This window comes from Kryptolebias marmoratus, linkage group LG10 (assembly GCF_001649575.2).
Source record: "Kryptolebias marmoratus isolate JLee-2015 linkage group LG10, ASM164957v2, whole genome shotgun sequence".
In the NCBI taxonomy this organism is placed as follows: domain Eukaryota; kingdom Metazoa; phylum Chordata; class Actinopteri; order Cyprinodontiformes; family Rivulidae; genus Kryptolebias; species Kryptolebias marmoratus.
In genome coordinates this window covers 6,397,856-6,424,511 of record NC_051439.1, presented here as the reverse complement: position 1 = coordinate 6,424,511, position 26,656 = coordinate 6,397,856, and the positions used below count along the sequence as shown (strand labels likewise).

General features: G+C 38.6%; 1 protein-coding gene across 7 annotated transcripts in view; it reads right to left on the bottom strand.

Annotated features, from left to right (window-relative positions):
- numb (NUMB endocytic adaptor protein) overlaps positions 1–26,656 on the bottom strand; it is a 43,345-nt gene that overhangs the window by 14,832 nt on the left and 1,857 nt on the right. For all 7 annotated transcript variants that reach the window (XM_017417584.3, XM_017417601.3, XM_017417618.3 and 4 more), the window contains exon 2: positions 5,656–5,792. In XM_017417584.3, coding sequence (XP_017273073.1) covers positions 5,656–5,781 — 126 coding nt within the window. In that variant the 5' untranslated portion in view covers positions 5,782–5,792. The remainder of the gene's footprint in view (positions 1–5,655; positions 5,793–26,656) is intronic.

The window sequence follows — 26,656 nt, the reverse complement described above, 5'->3', positions numbered from 1 at the left end:
CCCCCACCCTCCCCCTCCTTGAAGCAGCATTATGTGTCACTCGACTCACAACTCTGACCTCCTCAGAAGCTATTGTTCATACTGGACCCAAAAGGAAGTCCTTACCCTTTCCTTACAGACACACACACTCACACACACATACACAGAATGTTGCTGACCCACGCCTGTCATGCCCCACCCTCTGGCCCTGCTATTTTAAGATTGTGACGTAACGGCCGCGAGTCACACTGTCAAATGTATCAGAATACACATGTTTATGCGCTCATACATGGCTATCCAGAGATGCACACAAAAACGTAGGATGTTGAGGACAATACTAATGCAGAGAGGCAGCTGTGCGTAGCTGCAGCACTGCAAAATGGGGACGAGTGAGTGTTAATCAGAGTAAATGAAGGGAAGGCTTGAAGCATCACAACAGAGGCTACGTTGTACTATCTTATCATTGGCTGATAGCAACACAAATCTGTGAGAAATATTTACAAATAACAGATGCACTTGTGTGCTAAAATAATTGTACAAATGTGTCTGTCAAAAAACTCCTCTGATGAGTAATTCTGCTTGTGGGACAGATTTTGTTTTGCTGTAATGAACAAATGCAGTAGACTTTGTAAAGTAGCTTAAAGTGGTATCTCACTGAGCTGCAATGAAATGGTGCACATCATTCATGAGGAAGTCTCCAGAAAGTCTTGTGACATTTGCAGTGGTTCTCAATTTCCTCACGTGAGTCGCAGAGGTGTGCAGTCCTGTTACTTGAGTTTGGAACATGTTCAAAAACTTTGTGCGACAAAGCCTTCTCAAAACAGTCAGAGTCATTGTGGGCATCTTCAACCTGTCTTAAAGCCTTGTGAATTGTGTCGCAGGTGTCTCCAACTTGTCTAAAGAGTGCAGAGCTGTATTTTGGCTCCTGCAGGGAGCTCTCCTCTGACAGAAAGCCTCTAAGGCTAATGTCCAGGTCTAAAAAGCACACTGATGAAACATAATATTTAGTGAAAAACAGGTCCACATCTGCTTATCTTCATTTCTGAAGTGAACTCCATTAGATTAGATCATAAACATGGGGGAGGCTACCAAAGCATGTATAATGTAGACAGTTTTAAAAGTTGTGTGAACAAAAAAGGTTGTTAAGTCATTGATCATTTAGTTCTCTTATCTGTTAGGTAATTAAGCTATTAAGATCTAACTTAACAACAAGCGACTCAAATGACCATCTGCCTTGAACGGCTGGGGTTTGAGAGGAAATCAGACCCCAGTTGGTCGAGGCAGATGGCCTCCCATCCTGGTTCTGGTTCTACTGGAGGTTTCTTATTATTAAAATGGAGTCATTCCTTTTCACTGTCGCCAATGTGCTGTTCAGGATGGGAGACTGCAACAAAGTAAAGATTTGACACAATCTGCTGGCTTCCTTAGATAGATAACTTTTACTAATTGGTATTTTACAAAGTATGTCAATGTTTTTGTACTGTGCCCTGAGAAGACTGTCACTTTATAAATAAACTGAACTGAAATGGCTCTGAACAGTGTTATGTCAATAACAGTTCGGATGCCTGAATGCGTTTTAAATTTGACAGAAACATCATCAGACGTGCTGATGTCTTGTTTGTTGCTGACTGACAGCCTTCTGTGTGATGTGGCTGTGTATGTGTCTGTAGGCTCTTTCATAAAACAGTTCCGTAAAATGGCCACACAGACCAGTCCGTCTTTAAGCTGCCTCTGGCTGTTCAAACATCACCGATGGAGTCATCCACGTCCCGCACAGACATGAGCTTTCAGAAATGAAGCAGGCGCTGCGGAGCCAAAAGAGACATGGAGCAGAACTCAGCTGCTTTTAAGTGTTGCACTACGAATTAAATGTGTGACAGGCGTTTCAGTCATAACATCCTCAAAACCTTTTTTTTTTTTTCATATTTGGTGCGAAAAGCAATAAATGCACAAATTTTGCTATCACCCCGATAAAAAGAGTTGATAGTTCTCCGCTGAAATGAATCTGTACTATATTATTTTGGCTTTGAAATCCCGAGGCTGGATGGTGTCAGAAAGCATACGTCGTCACAGTTTTTAAACTGAATGCAAAGTTGCATTTTGGCTCTGTTACTATCTCAATCCACGGCACAAAGGTGCATTAGGGTTGGCACTGAGGTGGTCAGAAGGCTTAGAAGCCCTGGCTAGAGGTGTCTTGTGAAAGAGCCGTGTGTGTTTGTCTGTGTGAGTGTGAGAACATGCGTGCGTGGATCTTCAGATGTCAAGGATAACTGACACCTGAAAAAACATTTTACTACCAAATGCGAACAGAGGCTTCAGAGCTGACCAAAAGCAGTCCAATGACTTGAAAAGGTTCCTAAACGACAAATATGAGTCTCTAACACATCTAACAGTAAAAGTTTTGTTTCTTTTCTCAAGTATTACTTTGAACACAGTGGCGATAGAAGATCTTGTAGCAAAAAAAAGAAGAAATTTTGGTTTACTGTTATATTTTTGAGATGTTGAAAAAAATAAAAATGTAAAAGACCTTTAATTTGTTTTATATAACGTAATTATTTTTCTTGTTGGGTTTCATTTGTTCAGACACCTCTGTTTATTAATCTGAAGGATATTATTTGTAGGTTTCCAGTAGCAGAGAGGAAGCTCAGGAACTTGGTGCTGCTAATTTAACCAGAAATTAGGGAAAATATCTCTAATAAAACACTGAGGCTAAAAGAACCAACTTTGGATTATTTAGAGAAATGGTTGCATTTTTATTTTGAAACAGACATTTCAAACTTCAAACTATCTTCGTTAAATACCAGCTGCTTGTCTAAAGGAAGCAGAAAAAAAAACTTGATTTCTTTCTTTTTTTTAGTTAATGACCGCTACCTACTTTACAGGAAACATCTAATGTTTAGGCAACCAAATGATCATTTCCGTAGTGTTGAGCAGCAGTGTGAAAGCTTTCTGTCAGTCTGTCACTCAGCGGTTTATTCATCTGAAATACTGAACACTTTAAAGCTGCCCTCCACTCTGAACCCCAGAGACTAAACTGCATCACGATCAAACTGATTAATACAACAGAGCAGCAATCTTTTTTTATTTACTCAGAAAATTTTCTAAATATATGTAGTACTGTGGGCGGCACAGTGATGCAGGCGTTAGAGCTGTTCAAAACCCAGCTGCAGCCTTTCTGTGTGTTTACATGTTCTCCCCCTGTATGCGTGGGTTTCTCTGGGTACTCTGGTTTCCTCACACAGACCAAAAACATGTACGTTAGGTCACTCTGTAACTCTAAATTGTCACTAGATGTGAATCGTTGTTTGTCTCTTTGTGTCCCTGGGATGGACTTAGGACCTGTCAATGGTGTATACGCCTCTCAAACAGGGCTTAATGGAGATAGGCACCAGCTCCCCATGATTCTGAACAGAAAAGCAGGTAAAGAAAACGAGTGGATGGGTAATTTGTATTCTGGTGACTTCCATTCTTTGAGAGAAATCAGTATCGGAAAAATCTGTGTCAGAGCTGTACAAGAATCAGATGTTGGTATTGGCCCACAAAACTCAAACCATTGCATTTCTACTAATAAGAAATTAGGTTGTGATGTAACACAAAATACTTGTTTTTAAAAGGAAACTAACTTTTTGGGCTGGTATAAAGAAACAGAGGGAGAAAGAACAAACAGATTCAGATTTGATCATGTGAGAAAATTTATTTTATACCAAAGATATTTTCATCTGTTTTCATTGCAACACGCAGATGTTTATATTTCTATCCTTATTAGGACCGTGCATTAACTTCCATTCACTTCTGTAGCCTAACCCTGACCCTTACCTTGAACCTATTCATTACCAGTACATACCCAAGCCTAACCTGAACTAATTCACACCTCAGCCCTAAACCTAACCACAATCCAAAAACGGCCTTCCACCATATTAGGACCAAGCTTTGGTCCCCAAAAGGACTAATGGTCCTGACAAGGTAGGTGTGTATAACAGAAAAGGTTCTAAAAAGGTAAGAAAAACCTGGTGCACACACACACCATCTGTTTCAACTTCACAATCCATGTGTGGCCTCCAGTTGTCTCCTAAAGCTTACATTTCCATATCAAAAAGCATATGAACATTTTTTTATACCTTACAGAAACCCCTTGGTTATTAATAATTGATTTTGAAAGCAAATTTAGCTTTAAATCAACATGCACATATGTAAATGTACAAACAAATATACTGAAATGATGCTAAATGTGACAACCCAAAATCAGGTTGGACAGTCACAACCAAATGTTGCTCAATCTACTTGTGGAGAGCAGCAAAAGCCACATCCCTCAACATTTAAGGCTTATTACCACTCAGTTTGGACACCACCAAATGTCTCAACCTTACTTTAGAAAAGGCTTCTCCCATGCACCCCCCTGCCCTCCTCTGTTTGCCCGTTTAACTGTTAGTGATAATTTCACTATAACACTAAACAGCTCATCTCCTCTGAGGCACCTGGAGAGGGAGTCAGGGAGCAGGAGGAGGAGGAGCATGATAGGTTGCACCATCACTATGAAAGTTAGGAGAGAGGGGGAAACGTTCCTGTGGAAGTGTGTGTGGCTGCACAAGCAAAACAGCTGTACTATTCTTCCATTCAGTTCAGTTTCTCATTAGTTGTAATTCACAAGCTACTTTTTTTCCCACTACCCTACCTGCCATTCTGGCCAATATTAAGTTTAAAACAGAAAAATAAAAAAATAATGCTTTACAACTATAAAAGTGAGGGAAGAAAGAATAGCTGCTAATAGATTACTCTAGCTGTGCATGTAAGGAAGAAAGTGTGGGAAGGAAGGTGTGTGGGTGAAAATATGATCTGAAACATAAAAGGAGATCTAGAGTGTTTTGGGTTAAAACATGTTTGCTGAAAGCAAAAAATAGACAGTGAAAATCTGATTTAAACCATGAAAATCCAGGTCTGTCTCTGTACAGTTTAAGAAAAATAAATGTGAAACATCCCTGCAGTAGCCTCCTACCACTTACATAAGTTCAGGCATTTTCAAATCCTGTTTTGCTTTACTGAAACAGTCAAAGTAAAACCAAAGGCAACATCAAACTGACCTGCAAAGTCATAAATGAGGACGTACATTGGCTGAAGAGTTATTTATCTTGAAGAGACAACACCTAAGTCTTCAGTTCCCACTTTTCCTATGAGAGGTCAACATTCTGACCCGTATGATGAGAGGAAGCATGTCGTTGCACTTCTGTTTACAAAAGTGGAAGATTATGTTGCCAAAATAAGGTGAACTCTCCACTTCATTGACTGCAGCACAGGAGGTGAGCGCGAGGCTTTTTGCACAAGCCTGCGTGTTTTTCTAAAGTTGTCAGTAACAATGAAATATCTCTTTTGTTATTCAAGTAGTGTGGATACTCTCAGAGGCTGAAATCAATTGGGTAGCCAACATGTCCCAGGTGAGGGAGGCTTCGGCAAAAGAAAATAATGCAGCCTAGATAAAAGCTGTGCTCCCAGTCTCGAAACGCTTCTGATTAATCACAGTAGTGCCCTTGGAGAGAGAAAGGGAGAGAGAGGGACACTGAGCAGAAATTCTTTGAGATTTTTAAGGATTCCACAGTGAGGCCAGCACCACACTGATTGTGTCTTCATAAAATGCATCTTTAAAAGTGTGTGTGTGTAACTGTGTTTGTCTGTGCGAGTCACCTTGACGGCAAAGCTGCATTTGCCGCTGCGGACCGCCTCCTCGTCCGTCTGCCATTGGTGTGGTCGACTTGACTCTGGCACGTAGATGTCTTTCTTTCGCCGGAAGCTCTGCCGTAGCTTATTCATTGCCGAGCTCCCTGTGAGGAGGGAAAGATGCTGTTCGTTACAGTTTTCTACGGCAAGCTGGTGGCTTGCATCCTAAAATCCTAACTGGACAAACGATAAGCCTCTTGGGTTTGTATACCTTAAGTTCCAAGTAGAATTTGTAAATCAGAAAATTTGATAAATTTGTCTGCAGCCAATGACAACTTCCTGTGTCAGATAATAGGTTCAAAGCTGGTGATTGTGTGACTCAAAGGGCCACAGTTTTGAGAGTGGGAAGATGGTACACAGCACAGTAAACACAACAAGGAGGAACAACAGCGCCATCTTCATTGTGCTAGAAGTCAAAACAGTCCTGAACTTATTATTCCCGGTAACTGTATGAAGGCCTTCAGCTTAATGGTAACTGTGTGTGCATGCATGTTTGATTTTTTTTTTTTTTTTAATAAAAGGACATCGACGGCTCATCATAAAACAGCATGGTATAAGAGTTTTTATTTTGGTGTCAGCTGCAACTATGGATTCCATTTATTTTGGCAACATTTCATTAGTTAACAAGCTGAGCAGCTCTAAGAAATGCAGCAGTGCTAAAATACATTCAGCGATGCAACAAACGCAGCAGACAGCGAGGTTGAGGATGAAAAAACAATCTCACAGGTCAGCAAACTTTATTTGTGGGTGAGAACTAAGCAGTGAAGAACACTTAGAACTCAATCTGTCAATTATAAACCTCTAACAGGTTTTAAACCCACATCCTGGTTCCTCTCAGCTACTTGTCAGGTTTCCTGTACTTTAACAGAGTATAAAAACCTTTAAGCTGCCCTCAATTTAATATTACCATAATAAGCTGTACAATGTTAACCTAACTGTCTGAAAACCCCTTTTTCAACCATTTAGCTATCAGTGCATTTTGAGACCTAATGAATTACTTTAGGGTTATAATAGTTTCTTTAAAGACTGCTTAAAAGGGTGAAGAACTAAACTAAGATGTGTAGTTTTTGTGGTGCAGAAAGTCAGTTTTGGAGCAAGTTTAAACAGTAAAAATCTTCTAAAGAACTAAAAAAGCAGCGCAATAAATTAAAACTAATAATAGTGATTTAAAGATTATGTGCATGTTGTCTCAGCACTGAGGAGATTAGGATGGACAAGAAAGCCAGAGACCCAATTAAAAGTTGCTGATGAAAATTAGAACTGAGAGGTGTATTCATCAACAGAATACTGTTTCAAGTCACCCAGGCAAACCCCAAACTGGAGGTCAAAACCCATCTGAGCAAAACATTCTGACTTTTAACACATGAGCAGAAGACACTGACTAACAAATTGTACACAATAACCTCTGAGTTTATAAGAATATGTCAGGATTTAAGGTCTTTAATCCAGGACAGCTGACTGTCCACACACACAGATGTCTTCAGCTGCTGTCTGTTTACATACTGAAACATGACCTGTAATGACTGGGAGCAAACAGTACGCCTGAGGTGAGGTCTCTTATCGGTTCATGCCAGACCCTAGCTCAAAATAAAGCTTTCAGCTCTGATTGGAAGTCTTTTTGCTTAAGATGCACATCCCTAATATTAGGGCACTTTAAAGCTGAAAAAAAAAATTCACCACATAATACTCACCATTTTTCATAAATCATGAAATTCATGTTTATCAGTTTATTCAGGTCATCAGTTCATATTTTACTTAAATAAACCTATATCATGCGTAATGTAATAGTAGAAGACAACAGTATTCTGTAACGAGTCTCCTAAAAAACCCAGTAAGCATAATCTGGAGCAAAATGCCAACCCAACACACTACAATAAAAAAAACTAAGTTCTGAAGTAATTGTAACCAGACAAGTGCATAACTGCACTTTAAGTAATTAAGTATTTAACATGTCTGCTTAGTCTAACCAAAGCTCTGCTACCAGCATCTGGAGTTCATTTCACTTAGACTAGACAGGTAGATAGAAGATAGACAAAAAAGTTACTTTATTGATCCCCTGAGGGAAATTGGTATGTCACAGCCGCAGACAAGTTCAAAATTAAAAAGATTAAAAACAGCACTCACAATAAAATGATGGTGCAATGAAGGCAGGGTACACATAATTTACATATTTACAGCAGTACTGTGCAGTGATGGAAGTATACTGTACATAATAACATTTTTACAGTAGTTGTGTGCTGGTAAAAGTTTACTGATGCTCATCTGTCAGAGATGAGCTGTTTTAAAGTATAACTGCAAATGGCAGGAATGATTTCCTTAAGCGTTCTCTGTGGCAGCAGAGCTGAGTGAGTCTGATGGAAAAAAAGAGCTTCACTGCCTTTGTAGGGTGTCATGAAGGAGAGAGGTTTAAGTGACCTCATGTCCCCCACTGACTCAAATGTCTCCCAGTTCTGCCCGATGATTTTCTAGCTTTTAAAATGAGTTTATTGAGCCTGCTGACATCCCTGGCTCTGATGCTGCTCCCCCAGCAGACCATAGCTCAGTAGATGCCACCTGCCACCACAGACTAATGTCAGCGTCTTACTGCGCATGTTGAAGGATCTGAGCTTCCTCAGAAAATAGTCTGCTCATCCCTTTCTAGTACACAGCATCCGTGTTGGTGCTCCAGTCCAGCCTGCTCTTTAGATGTGCTCCTAAGTAGTAATAGTAGCAGCAGTAGTAATAATCAAAATAACATTAATCCTCTTCCTATAATTTAGACTATGTTCACATTGCAGGCAAAAGTGACCCATATTAGGTTGTTTTTTTTTTTGACAATCTAAACATGACAAATTAGATTTTTGTTCAAATTCGACACATTACTTTCATATGTGGTACTAAATTAGATACATATCAGATGTTTTTCAAAGAGGCCACCGTCTGAACGGTCATGTCAAATTTCAACTAATTTTTAAATCAATGAAGTAGGGGCCTTTGAATCAATCCAAATATTGATATTATAGATACCATCAACATGCAGGGTTTTTTTTTTCTTTTCTTTTCTTTTTACCTTTTACATTTCCGATGTCCTGGATGACTAAGAAGCTACATGACTGAGGATCATATCGATACTAGCATGATAAGATAGATACTTGAGGTTGTTTCTACTTTCAGTACGTTCCTCTCATTCCAGAAGTGCAATTCTGAGCTGAAGTAGATGGGAAGCTGCGCAATCACATGCAAACATTGGAAAAAACAATTATGTTGGAGAATAATTTAGTTGGCTCTGATTGCACAACAATTTCAGAATTGATACTATATGTAGCATTCAGATTTACTTCTGTAAACACAGCGTCCTGCGTGTGACGTCATGTCTTCTTCTGCACATGCGGGTAACTTCAGGGCCATAAACTGTTCAAACTGGAGTATGACGGCGGTCGCATTTAAATCATAATGTGAACATCCATGCAAAAAAATTGGATCTGTGCAAAAAATTGGAATTAAGCATTAAGACCTACAGGTTGAACAGACCCTGACAGATAGGATATAAACTTGGGGTGGGTTACATATTATGAATGCAAGAATACAGTAACTTCATGCATCAGCCTACAATGAGAAAACAGTTAGATCTAGAGGAATACATTTAAAATGTCAAATATCACCAACTATCTTCAGAATGAAATGCTGACAACAAAATAGTCACAATACATTCCTGTTGGAATTTCTCTTAAAATAACTGACAAAGTATTTATTCAAATGTAGGCTACTGCATAGAATAATGAATACAAATAAGTCAAATCAACAATTTAGTTGACTTCCATTATATTGTAGGGCTCTATGAAGTTAGATTTTTCATCCCAATTTTTGTTGTTACTTTTTTGGCATTTCATGTTTTATAATGTAACCACATTTTTTTAAATTAAAAATATCTTATCATATGGTGAACCAATAACATTTTAATAATTAAATCATTAATTTAATCAAATGGAAGAAGAGCCAAAATGTCATGAATATTGACAAATTTCAACAAAAAATACAGCAAAAACTATCAGTTAAAAAACACCTTCAAAGCTTAGCGAGCTGCTTAAAAATTTACCTGTAGGGCCTAAATGATTTATAAATATATATATTTATTTATAAAATAAAAAATCCTCACGACTGTTTTATATGAGAGCAAAGGAACAGTCCATCATTTTGTTTAACAAAAGCTGCTTTAATTCACTCTACATTTAATAAATATTACCATAAATATGATGTAACGTTGTTGTATTTTAAGTCTCCTTTTTAACTTCCTGATGGTGAAGATGATGATGACTGTGACGTTCCACTGCAGCCTCTGTTGTTTTGTTGACAGCAGCTGCTTCTAAAGTTCAGCTGCAGCTTTCAGATGTTTCAACACAGAGTTAACAGGCTTTAACTGAGATATAATTATGTTTTGGAAACATTTCACCGAAACAGCTTTAGTTTTGTTTTGAAATTAGAATATCTGATTCAGCACATACAGCTGTTATGTCTGCAATAAAGTCACATTTTGTTTTCATGAGAAAGAGTTTAAAATGATGACTAACATCTCCTCTGGATCAGGGAGGAAGAGAAAGAAGGCAGAAATAACTTCAGGCGGACACAGTTGACTAAAGACATTTAAAACATTAATTTATGATGCGCATTAAACTTTTTACAATTTTGGTAGGTATTGTTCATATTTTGGGAGATTTTATGCCTTGCAGTAATGCAAAGCTAATAGACATACTTTGTCTCTTAGTCTAGAAGTAAACACTTTCAGGAAACTGTAAAAAAAAGAAAAAAACTACTTATGTGTGTTAACATCTTCCTCTTGATATCACTGATGATACACGTACACACTGCAGCACGAGGAGGAACAGAGCAGAGAAGAAAAGGGTAGACACAGAACAAATTTTATAAAACACACTTTTAGACAAACCCATAAAGTAGATGACCACAGATTCTTAAAACCCCACGGCCTAAATAAGTCCTTTCTTAAGCAAACATGTTACTGAGAATAATAAACCGTCACTAGTCGAGTTTCAGCAAAGTGATGAAATCGTGCTGAATTGCACACACTGCACACAGCTCTAACCGGAAAAAACCCTTACACATTCACTAGCCGCTGTTAATACATCATCTATTACTCCTGCTTAGGGTTTCTCACAATAAAAAGATGCACATTATCAAACCTTTAGAGTCTCAGAGACAGAACTCTGAGCTCCAGGCTCTTACAATACTCATATTTGATCAACAAATTCAGCCCAGAGACGGACAGCAGACCACTTCTGGATCAGCAGACTTGGTGAAATGTGAGGTAGGAGGATCTACATGGATTAGTGAGTAGGTGGGAAACATTGCAATCTCAGAGCTTTGGGCAAAGTCAAACGTGTCAACATTTACTTGCAACAAAATACACAAAATATTGGGCTAGACTGCTGTCATGATCAGTTCGGACTGTTACATCTTTGCATAAAACAAGGGCTGTGCAATATAAGAATACCTTCTAATATGTGACATTATTGTTTAGTAGTGCAATGATGATATTAACAGTGATAAATGCACATTTTCCTTACTCCTTTCTTTTCTGTCATCACCATCGTCTAAAAGAAGTGTGGGCAGTGAGAGTCCGTTGGATCGACCACATTTATTATTAGAATGCAGAACATGAAAGCATGGTACTTGAAATGCAATGATCTATGTCCTATTGCAGTTCTTTGTGATATTGAAATTTTACTCACTCATACTGTAAAAACGAAACATTTGCGATAGGTTGTGCAGCCCTACTTATCTAACTTGGTAAACATAAAAGTGGCTTCAAGGTTTGACCAAAATAGCTACAACTCAAAAACATGGAATTGCAGGTGTTACCATGATTTCAGCTGTGAATGGAACGCTATCAATTAAGTTTTTATTACACCTATTCTTATTATTATCATTATTAATTTTTCTTTCTCTACATAAAAGTTTACTGCAGCACAAACCGCAAGGAGTATTAGAACGATATTTACATGATGGTAACTAGGGGTTACAAATGAAGAATACAAAAAATACTTATATGTCTGCCTGTACGGGGCGCTACCATCGAGGTTTTTGCATTTTGTCATATAACTTTTAAACCATAAGTCAAATGAATAAAAAACATATATTAATACGTTTCCTGCACTGTCCTGAACCATATGGTATAGGTTATGCCAATTTCCACCTAAAAGATTTTTTACGGTACATCGGAAAATTTGCAACACCTACTTTTGACTTCTCCCAGATGTTTAAAAGTCAATCACCATAAAACTCACCGCCTTAAATCTAGACATCCAGCTGAATATAGGTTGTCAAAGACAAGTAGTTCTTTTCAAAAACATGCAAGTTATGCCTGTGCAAATAGTTAAGCTAGCTAAATACATATTTGGGCGTATCTTCAAAACAATAACAGCTGAGAAGATAAACTGACACTTCTATTGGGGGAGCCATTTCTGAGTTAATGAATTGAATGTGACAAACATTAAGCCATAGGGGGTGCTATAAACCAGAGACAAAATTCACGTAAAAATGGCTAGTTGGAAAAACAAAGTATGCTAACTGCTACATAACAAAAAGAACTACATGTGTCAACCTGTAGGTGGCGCTACTATTATAGATGAAACCTTTTAGTCTCCAACTCCTAAATTTCAGGCCCTAACAAAAAGTAGCTCACATCATCTTAATTGTTGAATGTTACTGATTTTATTTACTGTTCCTGTAGTGCATTGCATTATTGTGGTTCTCTGTAACTAGAGCTTTCTATTGATGGATCTGGATATGAAACATCTATTAAAAATCTAAAACATCTCCATCAACCATGAAATTTGTTGATGAAGATGTTGACGGCAAAAATGCAGACATCATTGTTGACTAATTGTTGCAACACAAATTTTAATCCAAACAGTGCCACCGGTAAATGACAACACAGCACCACAGGTCAGCAGCACTTGCTGTGTGTGTGTCGGTGTGTGTGTGTGTGTGTGTGTGTGTGTGTGTGTTGGTGGCAGAATTTGTCTAACAGCATGAGCACAGGATGTAATAAAACAGGAGCTTCCTTCTGAGCAAACAGACATGTAAGACCTACACTGAATCATGGGCTGGTAAAAATGACGGTAAAACATGTTGAATTATGAAAAAGTACATTTTAAAATATTTTTAATTACCATCCATCAAAGGAAAAACAACAAAAAGCAGTGCGAATCCACACTGTGAAAGGCAAGTTGTACAACAGGCCCTGTTGAACTCAGATTTTATGAATTTCTTTTGAACAAATCTGAATTTTGCTCTGTGCATTCTGGTTGGCCTATTTGTTAATGCTGAATTAAAAGCAGACTCATGATGCAACTGAGGCAGGAGTAAACACAAGTACACTTTTAAAAAACAACACTGAAAAGCTTTATTTTACTCCAAGGGCCGTATGATTTCCACAATGCACAAAAACATAGATGGAAACCTGAAATTGGACATTAAAAGCTTTCTATAAAACACTGAATCTGGTGGAATTCAATAATATGCAAGTTTTCTTAGACAATTTAAGTGTTTTTCACATTTAACGTTTGCAATAAATGGGACTATTTTGGCCCCTGCAGGCTATTGTAGCCTCCCATCTGTAACTGCCTGTGAAAGGACGAGGAGCTGAGCAGAGGGGAAGGCAGGTTACTGAGGGCTGCAGGCATCCAAAAGTTACAACATTTAACACAAACCATAAAGTTTATAGCAAAACAATATCCATGAACAACTTCTCAGTAAGTATATGTCGGCACATGATTCATTACAACCCATTATAAGAATTGCAAAAAGCATGTAAATGACCAAAAAACAATGTAGTATTTTGGAGCTTTATCCCAATATACAATAATACAATATATATTCTGTATTTTAAAATTAATGCAATTTTGTTTAATTCAAAACTTAAACCAAATGCAGTGGTGAGCTGTGACTCATAGACATTAAACCTCTGACCCCCCCCCCCCCTCCTCAATGGGATAAAAAACAATAAACTTTAATAAACTGTTCTCTCACATGATACAACAGCAGGAGAGACTTTGAATCAGTCAATCAGAACAAAAACTAAGACGTAGTCTACCAGCAGGACATATTGCAAATGTCTTCTGACCAGTCACCCCGTTACACTCAGGTACCACTTGATAACAACTGACCAGAGCAAAAACCCAATTACCACCAAACACAAAAACCAAGTAAATCTGTTCTCATACACACAGTACACACACGCACATACACAAAGTAAACACCCGATACATCAGAACTGTGTGAACAGCAACCAATGTCACACAGAAAACACAGCCCTTATAGGCTACTTAGGTTTAAAATAAAAATGGCAAATTGTGACCAGGAGTAGTGCTGGGTAATATGAAAAAAAAAAATCAAATATCACGATATGGACCATTTTATATAATTCTAACGATATATATCACGACATACCACAATTAAGTATGTTTTCAGTTATTCTCTGAAAAATATAACAAAATAATATTATTGCTTACTTTTTTAAACTTTATTTGGAAGTGACATTTAACTGAACTTTTACAAATGAGAATTGCTGCATTTTAGTGCAGCAATATATGTATCAAATGACAACAGACGGCTGTTATATTCGGCTGGCTATAGTTTTTGTTTTCGCAACTTTCCAAGGCTCTTTTTTTTTTATTTTTACAACTTGCTTGACCTCGCACTTTTTGGATTGTCATGTATTCTTTTTAATGGTCCTTCTTTAAATGATAGAAGAGGTTTGTTGTGTTGACGAAGAAACAGTGTTGTAGCAGAGTTTGCAAATTACAGTTTTTTGCTCCATGTCCAACTTCTTGAACCCAAAATGTAACCAAATCACAGACATACCCCATAAATTTGGTAAAAGTCCTTCTTCTTGGGCTGCCTGCGTCGCTGTCTCCACTTGTTGCGACCCTGGGTTTGATACTTCATGCGTCTCCATCTTTCAGCACTCATGAACTAAATGCTGTACAGCATGTCGCAAACCCACATGTGAGTCAAATAATGTAAAGCAGTGTCATGTCGCAATATGGAGCTTCTTTGCAAAATAGTTATTTTTTATTCTTATTTATCACTTATATAAACTGAGTGTATGCAAAGTGGCAACACTAATACATTCGTTGTAGCCAACTTTATGAAATATTTGCATGAATAATTTATAAAATTATGTTAGAAACAATAGAGACGATAGAAGACAAGTAGAACAATAGACACTTTTCTATCGTTATATCGCCCAGCACTAACCAGGAGCTTAATAAAATGACCAATATTAAAGCATAATGACCACTGCTCCAAATATACTCTGACAGGCTACAGGACAGCAGTGCAAGAACCAGAAAAAAGCTGTTAGCACAGTGAAAGTTACCATTTGATGATGGCATCAATTATCGAGTCCAACCTATGAGCCTCTGACCAACAAGTCCATCTTCTGACACTTTTGTCCAATAATTTCTTCTTAGTGGGGTGTCTGATAGTTACATGTTAGTACAAGTCTCTGAATCATCGTGTAGTATACAAAGCCACATGAGTTTTCTCAGAGACAACAATAATGACGGCTATCAAGTAAATAGTGGAACAATGAAGATGACGCTGCAGCCTCTCATATTTTGTATTGTTGACAACAGGCGTATTGTTTTACTTCTAAATTTTTACTGGATTCCTTCAGGTACTTCATCTCAGAGTTTAACTAAGGTAAAATCATGTATTGGAAATGTTTCCCCTAAACTGGAGTAGTTCGATTAATAGAACAGATAATCTGATTCCACACATACAGCTGCGAAGTCTAACAAACTCCTGATTCGTTTCTCCTATCGTATTTTTATGTGGAAGTTTGTCCAAGTGATGAATAAAGACATTTTATTCTGACTGATTCTTTTGTTGTCACGTATCTCCTTGTGCGTTCTCAGTCGTTATGTATCCGTCATTATGCTTGTAATGCAGAACTTTTTATTTAACAGTGTAGAAACCTGCAAGCCTCATGACTGAAGTATGATTCCAGTAGTTCCTGGAAAGCTCAAGTTTAGTTCAAACTTGAGCTTTCCAGCAACAACTGATGTTGAGAAACTCAAGCTGACCACAAATTTCAACTCTTATAAACTCAATTTAGCTTTTCAAAAGGGCAAAAAAGTATTAGTCTGCCTTGTCCCTCCAAGTTAGAACAGCAGAAATAATTAATCTGACACAACTCGCGTCTTTTCCTCCTGAGCAACCACACAGAAGGACAGATGAAGAGGTAAGTAGGCAACAGAGAATGGAAAATTACCAGGGCTTCATGATCAGCTGGACACCTTTGATCAACCAAAGCCCAGGCACCAATTACTGTGGGATAATGGGCAGGCCTCAGAGGCCTGATGAGCTGCAGGCACAGCAGGCACAACGGTTCAGTGACCAGCAAGCAAAGGCCTGGTCAACATGGCTCACATAGCCAAAAGCCAATGGTGGCCCTTTCTGAAATGCTGAATGAAGGTGGGCATACTGACAAGCTGAACAGCCCAGGCATGTAGCCTCCTGTCGACTCAGCATAGTGCATCTCTCAGCAGCCAGAAATTCCTCTCTGCGGGATGCTTGCTGGTTGAGAAATGCTGCAATGCTGTAGAGTGTGTCAACCTGCTACTGTTCATATTTGGGATCTTTTTACACACACACACACACACACACACACACACAATGTGTTTTTGTGATGACGTATGTCCAACACAAAATACAAAAAACTGTACATGTACGTGCTGCTTAGACACCTGTCCATGTAACACCCTTATGGTTTACTTCATTTTCTCTGAGAGTAATGTGGACCGCAGCAAACTAAACCATCTTTCCTTCCTCATTTTCTTTTATCAACATTTCAGTTTCTGCCCAAATGAGCCATAATTCATAAACAAAAATGCCTCTCTACTGGAGTCAGAACATGATATTCAGCTCATTAATAATTGACTTTCTTGCACTGGGGAACTTTCATTATCGATTAGGCAAAGCTTCCGTGTTGGCTGCTGTGCAAGTTTTCCCTTCATTGTAAACAACACGGCAATGAGCAACGATTCACCCGACCACTGCAACAACTCGTGCTATGCTGCAATAAGAAAAGGTCTCTTATTAAATCATCAACTTGCTGATAATTTAGCCAACTCATAATCCAGTTATCTAACTGATACATGGAAGCCAAAAGGAATACAGCTCCAGCTCATAGTAGTTACACAACAAGCAGTGCTGATAAAAGTAGGCTTATAAAGGCCAGAAAAGAGCTTCTCTGTAAAATACGTCAGAGAAGAAGTATTCTTAAAGCACTAAGGTCTAACAGGACAAGGGGGAGGGGACTGTAAAACAAAGTGAGAGAATGATAGAACAGTTCCCTTTTATGCTGATTAAAAACTGTTTTCTTTGGGTCAACCTCCTCTGATACAATATTCAGATGAGCTATAAACATATTTCTTGTTTTACTTTTGTTGTTTTTCCTCTCTACATCATCCTGCAACCTCATTGGTGGAAACTGGTGCCAAGGTAACGTTGATATTTGTCTAGTATGACGACAGCAGGTGGCAAAGAGGCACTACAGATAACACACAGATGCACAGGATGAAGCCTGCAGAGAGGTATAACGTGCTGGGAAATGACATCACTGTCCCCTATGCCACGGATAGGGATTCACTGACTTAGACACACACATACACACACACACCATACACATAATAGCTTGATAGCAGGTAGTTATTACACAGAGTTTATACTAGTGAAAATATTATAGGCTACTACAAAAACAGATAAAGTTTTTGATCGAGTTGATACAAACCAAAAGTTGAAATCATACAACAATTTTAGCCACAGATTACAAAACTGTCTTTAAAAGTTTTAATAGGTGATTAACATTTACCATGTGAGAAAATCACAAATCTGTAATGATCACAATCAAATGTTTCAAGTTGGTAAAACCTCTTGTTCGCATGCCAAGCTGATTAAATCCAGTGCCGAAGACATCTGGTGCATCAAAATATAGTAAAAATGACCAGAACCAGAGAGGTGACCTTAACCATAATCCCTACTTTAAAAATCTTACTTTGCCTCACAGGGAGCCCCTAACTGGGGGGCCTGCCTGTAAGGGTCACAGAAGCTCTTTGTACATGTACAAAATTATACTCAAAATCCTTATCAAAAGTCTGGGTACAATGCTGCTGTTACACACAAAGCTGTCTTTGAAAAAACTTAACGAATATAATAAAAGCATATGCAGTGTTGATTAAAACACCAGTCCCGCTGGATACCACTCTACAATCAGCAATAAGAACAAATGCAGCGTCCTGAATCAAACATGATGTGCAACTAGAGTACATATAATGTATGCGTCTTCACTACTGAATGCCTTGTAACTCGAGACAGGACCAGAAACCAGAAGTTGAAGCCACAAAGAACAAGCCCCCCTCTGTTGCCTTTCATCTGTGTGGCTGTTTTCCCACTAAAGAGGTTTCAGTGCTGGTCTAGGGCTGGTGCTAGAACTGGTTCTTAACTGATTTGAACCAGCTCGGAGCCAAGTAATCATATTAAACATCTCCTCCTGAAATTGGTTGCTCCTCCCTCTGTTAGATTCTGAGTTTCGTTGGAGGGTCAAAGTGCAGAGAGACCCTTTATCTCCTCAGATCACAGGGTTTGTGCCATTATTCCTGCAAACGGGTGTCTTAATATCTCCAGCTCATTTTATAATCAGTGGTTTAAACAACAGATGTGTTTTGAACACTCATTTCTGATCGCTGATTGTAAGATAGAGCCGGGGCTTTGGTGGTAGAGCTGGAGCTTACAGCGGTGGAAACAAAAAGATCCTGTGCTGAGTGAGCTCCAGCTTTGGGTTAGCACTAGTTTCTGTTTGATCTAAATATGATCTAAAATATGATCATATAAAATATAATAATAACTATGTGACTGACAAGCAGACAGTGACCAAAATCCAGTCCAGGAGAACTATGACAACAGATTTTGGACAGTCCCAGAACAAGCTGTTGTATTCATCTGAACCCAACACGAGCGTTCGGGTTCTTATCTTGTTCAGATCTGAGCCTTGTCACAATCACAGTTGATACAAACATATCACTCATCCCTGAAAAAAGGCATGACTATCTGAGGCACTGACATTTTAAATTACATCAATAAATAACAAATAACTTATGAAATAAACAACATTTTAACATTGTTTTTTTAAGCCTAACACTATGAAACTGGCATTTTTGCTCTGAATGGTCACACCGTTAAACTCCGACAACATGGCCCTAGACCCACACCCCTTCCAGCCTAGACCCACGCATACAGCTAAAATAAGGATCAACATTAAAGTCAAAATTATTGTTCCAAATAATACTCTCAAAGAATTACAGTCTTAGTAATAATAATTAAAAAAACACAGTCAACATTTCCACAAATCTGATTAACATGAAAATGACTGAAGTGTGATTGTGTGAATAAATCCCAACACAAAGGCCCAGTTTTGTGGTTAGGCAAAGGATTTTAATTGTTTAAGTGTTGCATCCACACGGAAACATTGCTTTAGGAGCCGCGGAACAGGATTTTTGAAAAACAGGTTTAAGAGTGAGAAAATACTTTAAAGCCATCATTGTGCTCTCATGTGGAGAGCATAAATGCAAACCTTTTGAAAATGTAGATGTCACAGAACCACCTCTAATCTAATCTATGACCCCAACAATATAACTACAGCTAAACCGTTGTATCCTGTATAAATTCAATGAACAGACGAGGCTGATGAACACAGCCTTAAATAGAGCAGAGCAAAGCCTCTCATTATTACACCAAATAATATAATGCTAAAAAGGTTTTTATCACCTTATTGAACTGTCAACAATATAAAAAAACAAATGTTGCAGAACTACAACATACATCAAAAATATGTTTAAAAAACATGGGAAATGGGAATAGCTTTAAAAGACTAAAACTTGTGGAATTTACTCAGCCCTTCCTATGGATACTCTGCCTGAAATCGTCCACATATTTGGACTGACACGTCCTTTGTGTCATTAAACTACTGCTGACTGCGAGGCAAGTTCCACTTCGTCATCAGTTCACAAAAAGGATTGGGTTTTTGCTCCTCTATTCTCCATTCTAGTTAGGGTTGCAAAGGGATGGAAAAATTTCCAGAAACTTTCCATGGGACCTATGGGAATTTATGGGAATTAACAGAAAATTGTGGCTAATTTAAACAATGCATTTAACACAAAGTTTATGACAGTAAGAAATTCAATTACCCAATTTGCCCATATTGATGTCACTGTGTCACAACCACACAACTCCAAAACAACAATAGATTCTGAACATTGCTATGATTTTCTTTTGTTGTTGTTGTAAACCTTGTAAACAAAATCACATTTTACCATGTTTTTTGCTGTAGTTTTCACACAGAAGCAAAACAAAAACCTGTAAATTGTATATCATAAAAAACAACTGAAATGTCTAAATTCATGCACAAAAAATGTCAAATTTCATTCACACAACTCTAAACAAAACTATTTATGTTATTCTGATCATTATTTTGGCTTTCTTATGATTTTATCTACAGAAAATGTTAGTTATGATAGTAATGATGTTAGCAATGTTAGTGATCATGATGAAGACTAGTCATGTTTAGGATTCGTCTGATCAGAAACCACAGAAACTCTCAGCTGCTGTGTGTTTGGTAACATCACAGCAGCAGATCAGGTGTGTGTGTTATCACTGAAATTCAGGGTGATCAGATCCAAACACACACGGATTGGGACTAATAATATTAGGGCTGCTGCGACATATCAAAAAGGTCAACCTATTTGTCTTTGATAATCCATCAACATCAATTTTTTTAGACTCATAATTATTATGACTCTTAATTTCCTAAACGTATCAACTGAAAGACCTTTGTTTTTCCTCCACACCATTAGCGTGTGCCACATACGTCAGACGCGCTCCAGCTCGCTCCGCCTGAGCTGCAGATTCAAACTGTCACGGCGGATAAGGCAGAGTCTGCAGCTGCAGCAGTGTTGAGATGAAACAAGTTATAAAATGTTCCCAAAGGCCAGGGAGTCGAAAGCCTGGGAGTACTTTAAGCTAGCTGACAACAAGACAATTGTTGTTGTTTGTTTCCACGGCATTCTGCATCTGAAAACGGAGCTCACAAAGCTACCGACAAGCCACCAGTTTAAAAAGGTTTTTAAGTTGCTAAATGCACTCTGTGAAGTTAGACATGTTGTCTGTCTGCAACATTTTCAAAAAAATAAATGTTTGAGGGCACTTTTAGACTAGAATCTGGGTTTATCTTTGATTCATTAATCCTGTTTCTAATGTCAAAATCAATATAAACAGTGTGTTCATCTAACGACGTCCAACAACAGCGCTGCAAACACTGACGCTCGGCCCCTCACATGTGGCCCCTTATGGCAGCTCACACACCTGAACAGTCATGGCTGACAACGCTGAGCTGCTGCTGAAAGCTTCAAACCACCATAACATGGCAAGCACAACCAGAGAAAAGCCTTTGTGACCTTCTTTAGTCAAAAGTCAAAAAGTCAAGGTGTTGTTTGGAGGTGTTTTAAAGCTGACTGCCAGGGAAAGCCAAAGGACGTCGATAAGACTTGAATGCCAGTTGAGCTAGAAGTCGAACTGAATTACAAACTTTGGAAACCATCTTAAAGACGGACTCTTTGACATGTATGAGAAATTATAAAGAGGTCAGTAAAACTACAGCAGTGTTAAACCTGTAGGAGTGTTTGTTAATGTCACCAGTTTCATTATTGGCAATTTCCTGATAGCCACATTATTACAGTCTGTAAAGCTGGATTTATACTCTGACAAAAGTGAGAAATCTGCTCTCTCTGACACAGTTGTGAGGTGAAAATTATGTCATTTTGTTCTCAAATGAGCTCCGAGAACCCATTCTCAACACAAGATCCAGGCAGAACTTTTTTAGCCTGAGGAATCAGCTATTTTGTGACTGGTCTGAACTTTGTTCTGAGAGTGTTTATGTTTACATGGAAAAGCGGGTAAACTGCAATACTGTTGTTTTGCTTCAATTGCTCTGCTTCCAGAAGCCGCCTGTTGTGTTAGCAAGATGGACAGGTTGGAGGAGCAGCTGGCCGAGACTGTTAGAAAATACAACCGTCTTTACGACTGTTCCATCTGAAATGTATAAAGATAATCAAATGGGAAAGAACTGGATAGCATAATTATTGTTTACAAAGGAGACAGACTGTTGGAAACGGTGAATCAGAAAAAAATGTCTTGCAACAACGTCAGCAAGAGCAGATTTCTTAACATCTCACGGCGTATAAATCCAGCTCAATACAGACGCTAACAGCTATGGCTAATAACAAAACAACTAACATTATTCTCTGCATTTAAAGTAAACATTACATGCTTTATTTATTTCAATGTAGCCGGAGTGTTAATTAATGAAGTTAAATTTGTAAATTTGTTGTTCATTTTTTTCCCCCGTGGTATCAAAAATGGTACTGAGTATTTTCCTCAGTTCTGACATCGAGTTGGAACAACCGTAATTATAATAAATGGATTTGTAGTATTATTATTTTGTATAATTTTGTAGATTTCATTATATGTTTTATAATGTATTCTTATCTGTAAAAGCAACTTACAGAGTTCACTGTTTTATAGCCCTATGATGTAGTAAGAAGTGGGTGTCATCTGATTATTTAGGCCATTTTTTTATCAGCCAGTCCAGCAAAGGACAAACAGCCTTTATTCTAAACAATTAGATGTAAGAAAACTCTTAACTAACCCCAAAAATGCTCCAGTAGTTGTAAACTATAAATCCATGCAGAAAGCCTGTTCATTATTGCTCCAACATGCCAACATGTTGCTCATTTAAAAAAAAAAAAGGGAAGTTGTTTTTGCTACAGGTTATTACACAAACCAATCCTTCAAACTGGCCCTAAATTTTACCATTTACCTCCATTTTTTTCAAACATTTTCCAGGAAAGCATGCAGATACCCCCCCATCAACTCCCACCCTTCTCCACCCAGTTTCCTGATTTCTGGCTAACACACTGAGTGGTAACTAGTGTAAAAAAATATTAAAACAAATCTAAAAGTGTTGCATCCTTTCTGTGTTTGTTAAAAGTCTTGCAGCAGTGTCCGACTGGACTGGACCAACTGAAGACGGGTCAAGCTCTTTCTTATTCAAACAATTAAAAAAATGCTGGTACAGAAGTTCATGTTCAGAAGCAGCAACAACAATATAACTAAAGAAATGACTAATTAAACCGGCCCTTGGAGAAAACACAATTTGCAAAACTATTCTTAGTTTTTAAAAGGAGTGATTCAGCTCTATACAGCTGGTTTTTTAACCCATGTTCTGCAACTCTGAATCCTTTCAAGACATTCAGCAGGATAGTTACTGTATTCAGTGAGTTTAAAAACACCACCACAAGAGGGGTTATTATGCTTCAATGCTATGCTAACGTTAGCAAAGAGGGACACAACGACAGTGTTTTTAACACAAAAATCTGGACATGCTTTGTTTGTTTTTTTTACTATAGGCTGCTGGGCATTAGAGACAAATTTAATGACAGTAGTATAAATGTATGTGTAAATCATCACCACTCTGAGGTGTTGGAAAGTCATGAAAAGTCACTTTCAAAGTGCTTGAATTTATCTTTGGAAGAGGTGTAATACTCCAATTATTAACAAAATCATTCAAACCCTAAAAGTATTTATACTAAAAAAAAAAAAGACAGCCCCACAACAAACTTCTAAAAGTCTCATAGATCTAAAATCATATCAGATCTAAAAGATAAACTGAAACTCTATTGTCATGTCAGTGAGTAGAAAATCACGGATCAATATATTTCAAGTACCATGCATTCGTGTTCTGCTGATAATGACAATTTCGGTCGATCCAACGGACTCTCATTGGCCTTGATGCCCAGACCTCATTTAGATGATGATAATGACGAAAGAGAAAGTGAGGAAAATGCGGGTTTATCGCATGTTCTTTCTTCATCTTAAACATTAAACATTATTTTACATCTCAAGCTTTTCTAATACCATGCAACTCTAAACCATACTACAGAAAATACTAGTCACGCCACATTAAAGCCTCCATCAAAAGAAGAACATTTATAAGAAGCAGGACAAGACCCACAAATATTAATAAAACCCCGACAGATGGTTACAGACGTGAGTATCGTTGAACCATTTTTCTGAGATTTAAATAAACTAAGTGTCCAGCTGCCTTAAAGGTCTTACAGAGGAATGATCTTATCCATGTTCTCTACTCTGTTTTAGCACTGGTGCTTGTGAACACCTTCAGAGATGAGCTGTTGTCTCAGTTCTCAGTTTATTTGGATTTAATTAGTCAGTTTGAGAAACAGATCTTCCCAAAGTGACTGGCTTGTGTGAAAAGATCATGACCAACACAAACTTTCTTCTACGGTATGACAGAAGGCATCAAAGACCCAAGTTCAACCACACTTTGTTGTGGAAGAGGACCTATTTTAGGCTGCTTGTGTTGAAATGGGGTCAGCTGCACATTTGAGATCCTGGCTCTTAAAAACAACCCTTCCTTCCAGGGTGTCTCTGCTGGACCTGATCCCAAGCAGCTAGGAAAGTGGAGCTGCTTGTAGATTTAACATGCACACACAGTCTTTGTGAAGATGAAACGGCATCAAATAGGGATTCAACGATGCCACAGTTATTCAAAACCAAATGCAAGCGCAAGTGCTTACATTTGAGGACATACTATTACTGATACAGACAGGTGAGTCTCTCCACCAGCATCACGCTCTTTAAATCATGTGAACTGAAATGAAAAGCAAAACTTAGTTGTAGTTTGTTTTGAATAATCCGTTACTGACAACATTAAGATGTTTCTGTCATTAATAATATATTTATGATGAAATATAGTCTACATGCGTCTTATTTGCTGGTGTGTGAATCTGTCAGACATAAACTTCACTGCAACAAATAAATGGCGTCGCACTTCTTCCCACTTTGTGTTTGAAAACCAAAGGAGCTTACTTTCTGTGTTCACTCCTCAAACAGAGCCGGGTCACCAATGGGCTTTTCTAAAAACTGCCCGTTGGCAAGCGGCAAGGCTGTCGGGAAACTCGTGCTCGTGTGTTCCCCCTTCTTCTGAATGACAGACTGCAGTGCGCTTCCTGCTGCTGCTAGAAAACTCTTTGAACTCGGCGTCCTGTTCTGTTTTTTTTAGACGTTTATTCAACTGCTTGTGTTGAAAGTGCTCGATTTCTCCCTCCTGTCAGCTTCACTTTGTCACCATCGTCCACTTTGAAATCCCCCCACACGGCTTCTTCTTCTGGTGTTTATTGGCGGTTCAACGACTTTATGGCGCATTTTCTCCAGCAGCTGATAAGGAGCCTGGATCAGGAACAGTCAACTAAAAAAAATAAAACCTACTTCCACATGGCTGAACTTGCTTCTCGTCTACATCTGGGAGGTGAACGAGACTGCAGTGAAGTAGTATCCATACTGTGGTATCAGAACACTTTTACGAGTACAACTACAAGTATCGGTATCAGAAGAGGTACCAGTTTCGGTGCATCCCTAGTATCAAATAAAACGAGGACTTTTGAGCGGCCTATTAGAATAAGAGTTCCTTCAGTTCATCTCTGTGCGCAAAGCTAAAGAGAATACTTTTTGTGCGTATTTTTACATTTTCATATTCAGTCACAAAGTTCAATAAATGTATTCATAAAGATAGTCATGCGTATCAGAAAAGCTGACCTCATGTATCTATACGCACAGAAGAGATAGTCACTCTGATCCGAAGCGATCATGGAGGAATACTCATCTTCTTACCCTGATTCAGGTAACAAAGGACTGAGAGTGAACTGATTTTGACAGTCTGATTTCGCCACATGTAGCACGAGGTATCAGGTATCTGCGAGGGAAAAAGGTACACCTTCCGACTGCATCTCATTGCACAACAGGTTTATCTACCTGTGTTGCATCATTTCACACGCACAGCTCACTGCGAAGGACAAACCCTTCCTCCGAGATCAGACCAAACGATAAGAGTCGAGCAAGTTTCTCCCACAGAGTCGACCTCAGAACTGCAGACAGACACTGGCTCTTGGCTCTGCTCCTCCCTCAAACAGCTGACAGTGGGTTCAGTGGAAGACGGCCAACCTTAACTCCCTCATTCTTCGAGACGAGGAAGGAAAAAGCAAGAATTTCCTAACTGTGGGCCGAGCTCCTGCCATTACTAGAATCTCACTGGGCTGTGACTGTTGGGAGGAGAGTTGGTGGCTCAAAATTGTGAGAAAATAAGTGAACTTTCCGTTGCAGTCTCACTGGATTCTGAGTGTTTGCGATCAAATGACCATCAGGCCGTGCGGCTGCATGTGCACGGCCATGTTTTGCAAACCACGGCCTACTTTATTTGCAGAACTGCATTCTTGGCCGTACATTTTATTTTGCTGCCCATCTTGTAGCCACCCCCACATTTATGGTTTATTTAAACATTTGCCTTGGATGTTTTCTGTCAGGGGACAGCTCCCCTGCAGGTGCCCAAATAAATACAGCTCTATGCTCCTGAGATGGGTCAGAGACGCCACCGTTTTGAGAGAAAGGTTGACACGAAAGTCGAGCAACGGGACTGTGAGCCACCGTGAAGACAGCTGAGAACCCCGGCAAACGTCCTGAAACAATCTGGAGACTCCCTAGAGTCACATATCACCTCAAAGCTGAACTTATACAAATCAAATTAAATCCATTTTCACCATTTGACTCAAATTATTTCACTACACCTGAAAACGTAACTGATATTTGCTTTATATGAAGCCTCGTTATAGTGTTATATCAGTGACATGCGGTGAGGTTCATGGTTGGTGAGGCACAGAGTCAGATTTACAAATATATAAATCCAAAAGGGTAGCTTATTCAATTGGCTACTGGTTATTTCATATCTCATCAGCGTTCTTCACACACACACTCTCTCTCTCTCTGTCTCTCTCTCTCTCTC